This window comes from Meriones unguiculatus, chromosome 16, assembly GCF_030254825.1.
Source record: "Meriones unguiculatus strain TT.TT164.6M chromosome 16, Bangor_MerUng_6.1, whole genome shotgun sequence".
Taxonomy (NCBI): domain Eukaryota; kingdom Metazoa; phylum Chordata; class Mammalia; order Rodentia; family Muridae; genus Meriones; species Meriones unguiculatus.
This window is the reverse complement of record NC_083363.1, coordinates 45,215,818-45,228,335: the sequence shown is the minus strand read 5'-3', so window position 1 is coordinate 45,228,335 and position 12,518 is coordinate 45,215,818. Positions and strand designations below refer to the sequence as shown.

Sequence of the window (12,518 nt, the reverse complement as noted above, 5' to 3'; positions counted from 1 at the left end):
AGCAATATAGGTATCCTTTGCAATAAAATACTGGCAAGAATGTCTGGCTTGCTTCCATGTATGTGGACCTATCTGCATTGCCCCCGTGGCACGCCTGGGTTGGCTACCCAGAGGCTATTTAAGCTGTGGGCTGGCTTCCCCGGGGTCCGAGGATGATTGTTCAATGTTCCTGAATAAACTGCATTGAAAAAAAAAAAAAAAAAGAATGTCTTCTGGGATGCCTCAAGGAACCTATACAATGTGAAATGCTGAGAAACTCTCAGAAAACAGTATGTTGGCTAAATGTTCATTATTCTTTTTCAAGGAAAGAGCAGAAAAATCAAACATAGTTTGGTAAAAACTAATCACATTAGGGACCAGTTTGGGTGTACTCTCAGGGCACAGGACAATAGTGTTCACATTGGCTCCAGGTTCTGTGATGTGGCAGCAAAGAGAAAGAAACTAAACTGCCCATAAGACAGTACTTTTGAAACCAGAGCTTTGCTATTATCTGGAAAGTGGAAAATTTTGAAGTTGAGTTTCCTGGCAAGAATGAACAGTCGAGCTACTTCATGTTGGTAACTAAATGCCAGATCTCTTGCTTACATTGGAGGGTCACATAAAGTCAGTGTCACGTCAAGGGATGCAGTGAAACAGTGAGTGTATTTAAGACACAGTGACGAGGAGAGTGAGAGTGCAGGACCTTGTTTCCTATGAAAAATAGGCAGGAAGCCTTGGTATATTCAGTCAGAAGATCAGTAAGGAAGCCAGGGTAAAATGATCCTATGTATGAAGAACTCTTAGGAAGAGGTAAGAGTGCGTGTTTTCTGTATTTGTGACTCTGAAGGACCAATGGTTACATTTCTCTATGGAGTTAAGTCCAGAGAGGAAGTAGTTTTCCAAGAGCACGGCAGTTTGTAACAGCCCTGAGTGGGCATAAAGTAGGCTGAGGACCCCGAAAGGATTCAGAGATAAGCTGAACAGATGCCTTTCAGTGATGCTTAAAGATAACCACTATGGGAAGTGAGATTCAACCAGAGAACCTTCTGACCAAATGCATTCACTGACCACTGAAGTAAGCTTCAACCTATGCATGCCCAAGGCTGTGCTGTGAGCACAGTCTAGTCCCTGTTCTAATAGGAGCCTCCTGAGTTGCTTATGGATTTGCAGACCAAACTCTAAATCACTTATGTTTGCGAGAGCCTTCTTTAGAAACACAATCAAGAAGAAGAAGAAGAAAAAAACATTCCCCAAATCTTCTGTTTACCTTTTAATATCACATGCAATATGTAACATGTCATGTTAGCACATCACAGAGATTGTAGTGATCACTGTGTTAGGGTATTAATACACCGCCATCAAGTATCTCACAGTGAAAAACACCCCAACATCATGTTGGGTTTTTGTTGCTTTGCAGTGGAAGGTAAGATGTGCTGTGCAGACTTCACATGAAAACTGCACATCCATCATGGAAAAATCATGCACCAAGGAGGTTTCACAGAGCGCTAAGTTTATTTGACAACAGATGAATTTAGGATATAAGAACAATGAGCTTCAGCTCCCACCAATCTGGTCAGGAGGCTTTGACTCATTAGACAGCTTGGCCTCCAGACATATGCATGCCACAAGTGGGTGATTTAAAGTCACTCATACCAGCAAGCATCATCAGTTGTCGTAATCTGAGATGCACATACAAACATCTCCCATAGGAGATACACTAAAGTGCCTGCCTTATTTTAGCAATACTTATAATTTTATGAAGTAGCATAGGGGTGGTTAATTCTTTCTCTATAAATGATTCCTAAGGACTGTCTTTCCTAAATGCTTCTGAATGTCTCATTAGTGTGCTTTATTTTAATCCTACAGTCCCATACCATGTATGATTTAAAGACATCCCCCTCCTCCAAAGGTTTCTCAGCAAAACTGATTGTCAACCAAAATGGTTACAGAAGAAATTGTTCTGGGGAAAAATGTGCATTTGTGTCCATATCCACAAAGCCCACTTGCTGAAGCTCCGTGAAATGCCCACATCAGATATTCAGTCCATTTTCTGTCTTATTTCATTGCATCATGCACAGTTGTTTGTGAATGGATAGTTGTGTGTGTGTGTATGTGTGACAATTATGTAACTTGCTAAGGTTTGTTTTTTGTTTTTGTTTTTGGGGTGTTTGGTTCCCATCCCCCACCCCTTTGGCAAAATACCAGCAGAGCTTTTCTGAGTACTTTATTTGCATGTCATTTTAATTCTGGCTAAGTGCACCTGCTCTGAAATCACCTGCTTTAGAATCAGGACATCATTTGTTCAAACAAGAAACTGTGTTTTTCAGCTCAACCTTTTTGCTAAATTCAATTTCAAAGATTGATTCTTAATTAACTAACAGAAAAAGTTCGTGGTACTTTTCTTGGCTAAATGGAGCAGCCTTGAGACTGGCAATATTTACTTTCTCATAAATACTCTTCTCCATCTTAAAATAATCAGTGCCTTCCAAATGAGAAGTTTGGATGAGAATGAATTTTATCTGAAACAAAATAGAAATGCTTCAGATAAAATAAAGACCAGAAGCAGTTATGGAGTGATTTTTGAAGGAATATTTTTTCTTTTTTTTTTCTTTTTTATTTTTTTATAAGTTACATTTTATTAACTCTGTATCCCAGCCATGTCCCAATCCCTCATTCCCTCCCAGTCCCTCCCTCCCTCCCTCATCTCCACCGTGCCCCTTTCCAAGTCCACTGATAGGAGGGACCTCCTCCCCATTCATCTGATTGAAGGAATATTTTTATTTCATGGTGGTTTTAAACTGAACACAAAGGTTACCTCAGGGAGTTGTTTATGGCTACCAAACAGGGCCATATTCCAGGTTGCAGGCCTATGTTCATAATCCTTCCATAAGCAATTTAACTTTTTATATGGGTGTACCATGATATGTCAGTAGACTAATGAAGCCTATAAAGCATTTATCAGAATGTTACAGAAAATATGCATAATTACAAAAAATAAAATTATGTTGAAATGCCAGGACTGAAGTATCTAACATGCTTGTGACATGGCAAGGCATATTATTATTAATAATACATTAAAAAAAACTAGCTAGGGACTAATAATTGCCACAATCTTGAAATAATGATTATAAAAGAACCACTATTCAAGTTGAAAGAATCATGTTTTTTTATTATCTAAAGTGGGACATGAAAATATCCATAATTTCTGAATAACAAAGTTGCAAGTGCCATTAATTCTATTATATTGAAAACAAAACTCAGCCTTTTCCCCACACATGTTCCAAATACCCTAAGTTCTAAGCATATCCCTAAGAAAGCTGTGGACCTGAATGAAGACACCCAGACAGAGAGTGACCCACCATTGTCCCTGCTTATATTCACCTTCCAAGAAAGATGCTGTAGAGAAAAAGTATTCCCCCTCTATTTGGGGGAATAACAATGAATGGAGTTGTAGCACAGACTGTGGCTAAGCACTGGGTTGAAAGTCTAGAGCTGAGCTGGGGTGAGGTACATACTATGAGACACTCTAAGGGCAATAATACCGTTTCCACAGTCTTCAATAGCTACTAAACTAAATACAGAATCTATCCCAGAAGCTTCTCCTCTGCTGGCTTGCAGCTTCTGTGTTCTACTTCATTCTTGGATGTGTTTCTCTAGTAAATGTCTTGTGCTGAAGCACGAAGCCCATCTCAAACACAAAGTACTCATCTTTCCCTGCTTTCCATTACCCTCCCGTGTGTACACCTCGTCCATTTCCCTGTGTGTATAAATTCCTCAGCTGATCTGTGAACTTGGCCATTTTGACATGCTGTGTTTCCCAATAATAAGGCTGCTCAATACACATTTTTCTGGACCGAAATGACTGCTGTACAGACACATGGATTTATTTACAGGCTGCCCTTCTTCACTCTTCTTCATTAGAAGATGAGCTGCCTTGCAGGTGTCCACCAGCTCCAGCTGCCTGGTGAATTAATGAAATCTAGGCACATGCTGGCATCTCACCCAGATCCATACAGTCCTGTGGACTAGAGTATTCCTTTACCCCAGCCATTCTGCTCCATCTGCACCTTCAGGACGGTTTAGTCATGGGTTGCCCAGGAAGTCTCCTTTAACCCCAGGCCCAGTCCAACGGACATGCAACCTCTGTGTTCTCATAGATACCCACATTTGAAAGCAGTTCCAACTGCGTTTCATGCTGCCTTGCTTAGTCATGAGATACTAAATAATTTTAAACAACTACCGCTTCATTTTTATTTTGCATTGGAGAACCTATTGGGGAGTTAATTCCTAGAGAAAATGGATTTCCCCACCCTCAACAGCCACTTACTGCCTATAGTTCTTCATGTAGGAGTGGGCCTTATAAAGCGCTGACATGTTGAGGGGTATTGTCATTTTCAGGTCTTGTTTAGGGAATTTTGTTGTTAAGACTTCATGGACACAGCACGTACCCGTCAAGTCTAGAAGACACTATCCAGCACCAGGCGTTCTGGCATTCCTGCTTTTACAGTCTTTCTGCCCTCTCTTCCAAAATTGTATTGTATTGTATTGTATTGTATTGTATTGTATTGTATTGTATTGTATTGTATTTGTATTGTCCACATAGGTGTTATATTACAGATATACCGCTAACAATTATTCCCTTTATAAATAAAGTTTTATTGCCACCAGTCTGTTGTCTATAGCAGCATTCATATTACAAGAGTAAAACCAAGTAGTTATGACAATCAGAATGACCTGACAGATTGAAATATTTGCTAGATGGCTCCTTAGAGAATATTTTTCCTAAGCTGTGATTGATATGTTTTCCTTACTGTGGTGGAATGAACATTTCAAAGCAATAGCCAACGTGCCAGTGTTTTACAAGGCCCACCTCTACATGAAAAACTGTAGGCAGGCAGTGGCTGCTGGGGGGAGGGAGAATCCATTTTCTCTAGGAGTTAACTCACCGGTCTATTATCCAACCCCAAGTGGTCTGCCCTAAACACATACATACGAGCAACGCTAAGTGGGTTCAGTGAGTTTTGTATATTTATGCATATACATGATATATATATATTTGCATAAGAAAAGGTCATGGATTTGAAACAGATTGGGATCAACAAGGAGGTGTTAAAAGGGAAGAGTCAGGGTTTGAAATGATGAATCCCATGGAAGAAGGGAAGGAAAGATTGTAGGAGTCAGAGGGGCTGGAGGATACCAGGAAAATGTGGCCCACTCAGTCAAAAAAGCAGGGTTCATATGAGCCACAGAAACTGAAGTGGTAAGTGTGGGGACTACAATGGTCTTCACCAGGTCTACATACATGTTACAGTTATTAGGTTGGTGATCCCTGTGTCACCTAACACTGGGAGGTGGTGAGTCTCTGACTCCTTTTGCCTGCTCTTGGGGTTCTTTTTCTCCTGTTAGGTTGCCTTGTCCAGCCTCTGCACAGGTCTTTTGCCTTTCTGGTTCTAGCTTATTTTGTCGCGTTTGGTTGTTGTCACTTGGAAACCTGCTGTTTTCTGAAGGAAAATGGAAGGAGAGTGGACCTGGGGGAGAGGGAAAATGGGAGGGCAGCTGGGAGGAGGGAATAAACACCGGGATTGGGGTGAGAGAAAAATCTATTTTCAATAAAAAAGATTTCTATCTAAAACTTTCAACAGTCAATCCCTGACTGGAGATTAGGACACTGTTAGTCTAGTATGGTCAATGGACTTACAAATCTTCTTGGTGCAAGCTACAAGGAGGTCAAGTTTAATTCCTCTGTAATAGGGAAGTCCTTATTTTATTAATTTTCTGAACACAAGTATTTAGTCTCTGGCACTTTGCTAAAGGTTTCTGGTTTGTTTTAAGAGTTTGCGTTCCAGCGGCAGCTTTGGATAGACTTCCCTTTTATTTGAGATTTTCCTCAAAAGCTCAGCCTTCACCCTTACCCTTTCCACAATCCTAGAAGTCCCATACTTGCAGAAACATCATTATAGTGATTAATAGAAAATACTTGCTCATTACTTTTGATGCCTGTCATTAAAATGTGAGTAAAATGAGCTTCAAACCCTTTCCTTTAACAACTTAACTGCAGAGATAGAAAGTGCACAGGTGGCAGAAAAAAAAATCATCCTTTTTCCCTGTTCATCCTATTAATGTAAAAAATTATACATTATAATCCATAAGCACTGTCAGATCCTGGCAATGGGCATGCAGCTTAGCAATCATGACATGCAAAGCCTGGCAGTTTACAGACTTCGCAAAAAAGTGGTGTTTGCCTCTTCTTAGAAAGGAGAGTGGCTGCAATAGGCATTCACAGATAGGAGAGCAGGAACCACTCTTCAGTCTTGCTTAGGCCTTGCTTAGGTGAGGAGTTGTATGGGAAATCACAGATTCTTAAGTGTTAACATTTAAATACACTACCACCACACACACACACACACACTGACACGCACATGTACACTGCCTATGAATCAACACCCGCCATCAAATCTTCATCAGTTAATTTGCAAAAGAGTCCCATCTATGCTAATTATACAGCACTCTGATATTTAAAATGCTCAGGAATTAGTTCAAGCATGTTCAAGTGGATCTGCTGTTTTGTTTGTTTTGTGATGACTCGGCATGGTTCTTATCAAACTTCTCTTTTTCTGTTATTTTGCAGTTTTCTCCTTGTATTTGGTTGCTTGATTTTGTCAGTGTTTTCTACCATCCCTGAGCACACAAAATTGGCTTCAAGTTGCCTCTTAATTCTGGTAAGTGAGATGTATGTATGTATGTATGTATGTATATATACACACATATATACAATTATATATTATATATAAATTATATGTACAATTATATATTATATAAATTATAATATATAATAAATATACATAATAAATGCAATATATATAATTTATATATGAATGTGCATAAAGTTTATGTAAGTAAAACAACTGTGTAACATTTATGCTGTGCATTTTATACTATCTTCTATTCAGAAATGTTGTTACTATGAAACATAAAAATATCAAAGATTACCGAAGTATTTTGCCACCAATGTAACCTATAGTCAAGCATGAGAAATCCATGCAGAAATATTCAGGATGCTATTAGACAAAAACATTGTGTTCTGTAGGTGTATCATGAGAGGGAGGCAATGTTTAAGGGCAGCTTTGATTATATTTGTTCCTGCTAATAAACAATTACCACAAAAGTCAGCATACATGTGATTTCTCATTATTGCTAAAAGCTACAAGGTAAAAAGCACTTTCCAATAACTAAATTTAGCAGTGCCTAAGTCTAATTGGCTAAAAAACTGTGTGAATGTGGTTCCTCATAGGAAAACAGAAGGACTTTTATGCTCTTTTCAACTAACTGACTGTATTATGAGTTCGTTGCTAATGCAGTTACCTGGTGAGAAACTGCAGATTTCTCTGTTTCCATTATGCTGTCAGTCCTCAACCACACAGAATTATCCAATTCTCTTTAAAATGGAAAAAGACCCCAAGATATTTTAGTCTGGGTTATTCTGAGCCTTTTAAGCTCTTATAGTTTCTATTACAATGAACGCATAATACTGTATGCTCCAATCACACCTGATTGAACGTTTGGTTCATTTACATCCATTTTAACCTGGCTCACTTCGTCCCAAAGTCTCAGAACTGTGCGAATGAGCTGGAGCAACTCAATTCTATAAAGTGCGGTGAAACAGAGGAAGGAGGGGAGACGGCATAAGATGCTTTCTGTGAATTAACAGAGATTGACTGCATGTGACAGTCATTAAATTTGCAAAGATTCTGTGTCATGGAGGTGGGAAAGGAAAGATTTCAACTCATGTAACATGAGAGGGGACAGATGCTTTCTTGCCCTGTGCATTCGTATGGCCGACTTTTTGCTTCATGTTGCTAAGACATCACCAAGTCCATCAGTATTATATGAGGGAGGAATCATTTTTGAGTTGAGAATGAATCTACTCCAACTTGTCTCCATACACTTTGTGTTCAGTGCTACGTCACTAACGTTATGACTTTGATTTCTAAATACAAAGGAGGGGACAGAAAAAGGAAAGGTATTCTGGAGGTCTGGGGGTCTGTTCCATTCACACAGTTTCCACTTGGGGAGTAAGTAGGCTCTTAGCTTGGTCCGCTCCTCTGTACTAATGATTTTTGAAGCCTGACATCTAAGGCTCAGCTGACCTTAGGTCCACACAGAACCAGAAATTGTACTTTGAAAATGTAAATACGACTTTCACATCTTGGAATAAAATCAAAAAATAAAGACTTAATCAACTGCATGAATGAGTGTATCTTTAGAACAAATCAGCCAGCAGGAATCCCATAAAGAGGTTTCATTCAGAACCAAGTCAAGCATCCAAAACTGCTGGTTTATCTCCTCAAAACTCCCTGATCACAAGTGACACCTTCACTAGTCAGTTTCTAAACAGCAAAAGGGAACCCATGTGACTTACATGATTTCAGCCTTTGCAAACCACAACATGATCCAAATTCTGACTTTTCCAAAAGTGCTGTCTCATAAACAACTGATCGTATCTAGCAACCAGGATGCTGGCACTGTTCATCGTTTTGATGATGCTTTATGGGTGAGCTTGGGTTATCACTCATTCTAGGCAGGTGCTCTCCTGCTAGCTGCACTCCTAGCCCTGACCTAGTCAGTCTTGAGCATCTTCAGACTGAGAGGAACAAAGCAGTGTACTTGTGCAGGAGAGCCTTCATTTTGAGCAATGACCTCATCCTGCTGCAAAGAGAGACATTTCAGAAGGGTACTGTTACACAGTCTCAAGTGGTGGGAAGAATTTGCTACTTTTGCTACTTGGGGGCTATAGCGTTACATTTTCAGGGTATCAGCTTTAAAGCTAAAGTATGCTCTAAAGACTTGTCCAGAAATATGTAGACTATATTACAAAGCTAAGATTCAGTGCTATCTCAAACAAACAAACAAACAAACCTTCATTTTGTCTTTAAGAAGAAATTCAAATAAAACAACTTAAAACAATTGTGGTTTTTCTTTCTTCACTGGGAATTGACAAGTTGAAAAAAAAAAGTTCACATTTTAATATTTTTCAAAATGAGTTAACACAGCATATACATTATATTTATTAATACATGCATTTTTATATATGCATAAATATAGTAGACAGTTAAAGACTATCATGCATCGTTGTCTTCTTCTTCTCCTCCTTCCTTCTCCTTCCTTCTCCTCCTCCTTCTCCTTCCTTCTCCTCCTCCTCCTCCTCCTCCTCCTCCTCCTCCTCCTCCTCCTCCTCCTCCTCCTCCTCCTTCTCCTCCTCCTTCTCCTCCTCCTCCTTCTTCTTCCAGTCTATTTATATGATATATTACAGTTATCACCTTATGGGTTTTTAATATCCCTTCATCTATGGGATGAATCCTACTTGATCATAGTGAATGCTCTTTTTTTTATGTGTTCTTGTATTCAGTTTGCAAATTCTTTATTGAAATTTTGCATCTACATTCATAAGGGAAATTAGTTTGTAATTCTTTTTTTTTTTAATTGGGTCTTTGTGTGATTTAGGTGCTAGTGTAATTGTGGCCTTGTAAAAAGAATCAGGCAATGTTTCTTCTGTTTTTATTGTGCAGAAAAATTTATAAAATATTAGCATTAATTCTTCTTTAAAAATCTGTTAAATTTTGTACTAAATCCATCTGGCACAGGGTTTTTTTATGGTTGGGAGACTTTAAATTACTACTTCTATTTCACTAGGGGTTATAGGTTTGTTTAAATTACTTACCTTGTCTTGATTTTACTTCAGTAGGTGGTATATATAAGGAAATTTATTCTTTCTTTTTAGGTTTTTTAATTTGGTGAAATGCAGGTTTTTTATTTTTATTTTTTAAATTTTTATTAATTACACTTCATTCACTTTGTATCCCCCCTGTAGCTCCCTCCCTCCCCCTTCTTCATGCATGCCCCTCCCCAAGTCCACTGATAGAGGAGGTCTTCCTTTTCTTCTTTCTGATCCTAGTCTATTAGGTCTCATCAGGAGTGGCTGCATTGTTTTCCTCTGTGGCCTGGTAAGGCTGCTCCCCTGTCAGGGGGAGGTGATCAACAAGCAGGACAATCAGTTCATGTCAGAAGCAGTCCCTATTCCCATTACTATGGAACCCACTTGGACACTGAACTGCCATGGGCTACACCTGTGCAGGGGTTCTAGGTTATCTCCATGCATGTTCCTTGGTTGGAGTATCAGTCTCAGAAAAGACCCCTGTGCCCAGATTTTTTGGTTCTTTTGCTCTCTTTGTGGAGCTCTTATCCTCTCCAGATCTTACTATTTCCCACTTCTTTTATAAGATTCCCTGCACTCTGCCCAAAGGTTGGCCACAAGTCTCAGCATCTGTTTTGATATGCTGCAAGGTAGAGCCTTTCATAGGCCCTCTGTGGCAGGTTCCTGACTTGTTCCCTGTTTGCTCAGCCATGTTTGTAGCAGCTTTATTTGTAATAGCCAGAAGCTGGAAACAACTCAGATGCCCCTCCACTGGATACAGAAATTGTGGTACATCTACACAATGGAAAATTACTCAGCAATAAAAAACAAGGGAATCATGAAATTTGTAGGTAAATGGTGGGAACTGGAAAAGATCATCCTGAGTGAGGTGTCCCAGAAGCAGAAAGGCACACAGGGTATATATTCACTCATAAGTGGATATTAGATATATAATATAGGATAAACCTACTAAAATCTACACACCCTAAGAAACTAATCAAGAAGGAGGACTCTGGCTAAAATGCTCAATCCCCATTCAGAAAGGCAAAGAGGATGGGCATCAGAAGAAGGAGAAATACAGATTTTTAAGTATGTCATTTTGATTCTCTGTATTTCCTCCATGTCTTTTGGTACATCAACCCCATTTTCATCTCTGTTTTATTAATTTGGATCTTCTCTTTCTGTCTTCTTTTTAACTTATTTAAGTGCTTATCAGTTTTACTGATTTTCTCAGAGAATCAATGCTTCATCTCATAGATTCTTTGTATTATTTTGTTGTTGTTTGTTTATTTCTATTTTATTTATTTCAGTGCTGAGTTTGATTATTTCTCGATGATTATTGCTTTTGGGTGAGATTTCTTCTTTTTATGCTAGATCTTTAAGGTTTTAAGTTACCAATATGAGATCTCTCTGGTTTTTGGTTGGTTGGTTAGTTTTATTTTTTTATTTTTTTTTTCAATGCAGTTTATTCAGGAACATTGAACAATCATCTGACCCTGGGGAAAGCCAGCCCACAGCTTAAATAGCCTCTAGGTAGCCAACCCCAGCGTGCCATGTGGGCAATGCAGATAGGTCCACATACATGGAAGCAAGCCAGATCCTCAGCCTTAGCCAAATGTGGAGTTGTTTGTGACAGAGAGCACTCACCATCGGGAAGGTGGAAGGCGGAAACCAGCTCCATCTTTAAGGCGCAGCATTATGCAGCTCTCTACAGTTCCCCCTTTTTGTTTTAGACGCATCAGGCAAGAGTTTTTAACATAAGCTCTTAGTGCTATGATTTTGCTTCTTAGAACCACCTTCATTGTGTCCCTTAAATTTGGGTATGTTACACTTTCATTTTCCTTCAATTCTATTTTTTTTTTGTTTCTTTCTTAATTTCTGCTCAGCTTCCATGAATTTGTAAGCTTTATGTTTTTCTGCCATTGTTGAGGTCCAACTTTAACTCATGGTGCTTAGATAGGATGCAGGATGTTATTTCAATTTTCTTGTATCTTTTGAGTCTTACCTTGTGTCCAAATTTGTGGTCAGTTAAAAAAAATTCCATAAGGTGCGGAAAGGAAGGTGTATTCTTTTGTGTTTGGGTGAAATCGTCTATAAAAATCTGGTAGGTCTATTTTATTTGTGACATAAATTAGCTCCAGCATGTCTCTGTTATTTTTTTGTCTGGAAGACCTGTCTATTGTAGAGAGAGCAGTATTGAAATTTCCCACTATCACTGTGTGACTGTCAGTATGTGATTTTTATATATAACAAGGTTTCCTTTATGATTTTGGTTTGCCTCTGTAGTTGGTGCACAAACGTTTATAATTAAGATGTCCTCTTGGTAGAGTTTTCCTTTGATGTAGTCCTCCCCTCCCTCTTCTGATTAGTTTTGGTTTGAAGTCTCTTTTGGTCAAGTATTAAGATGGCCACACCAGCTTGCTTCTTGGGTCCATTTCCTAGGAATAACTTTTTCTATCCTTTCACTCTGAAGTGATATTCATCCTTGATGTTAATGTGTGTGTGTTGGATGTAAGAATAGAATGGATCCTGGTTTTGAATACAATTTGTTAGTCTGTATGTTTTATTGGAAAGTTGAAGCCATTAATGTTGAACATTATCAATAAGCAGAGTTTGTTGATTCCTGTTATTGTGTTGTTTTATTGGTGGTGGTGGTGGTAGTGGTGGTGGTTTTCCTGTGAAGGAATAGCTGTGTTGTGGTCAAGACATATTGTCCTGGTGTTCACTGATTGTGTCTTTACACTGATGTCTAGGTATCTAAGTTTTGGTGTTTATAATTTTAGTTGTTGTTATCTGGTCTTGTCTTTGTTGAGTGGTGTTTCATTCTTTGGTTTCTGTAGCCCTCTCT

The 12,518-nt window shown here is 38.8% G+C and overlaps 1 protein-coding gene across 3 annotated transcripts in view; it reads left to right on the top strand.

Annotated features, from left to right (window-relative positions):
• Kcnq5 (potassium voltage-gated channel subfamily Q member 5) overlaps nucleotides 1-12,518 on the top strand; it is a 563,627-nt gene that overhangs the window by 368,622 nt on the left and 182,487 nt on the right. For all 3 annotated transcript variants that reach the window (XM_060369736.1, XM_060369738.1, XM_060369737.1), the window contains exon 2: nucleotides 6,608-6,698. In XM_060369736.1, coding sequence (XP_060225719.1) covers nucleotides 6,608-6,698 — 91 coding nt within the window. The remainder of the gene's footprint in view (nucleotides 1-6,607; nucleotides 6,699-12,518) is intronic.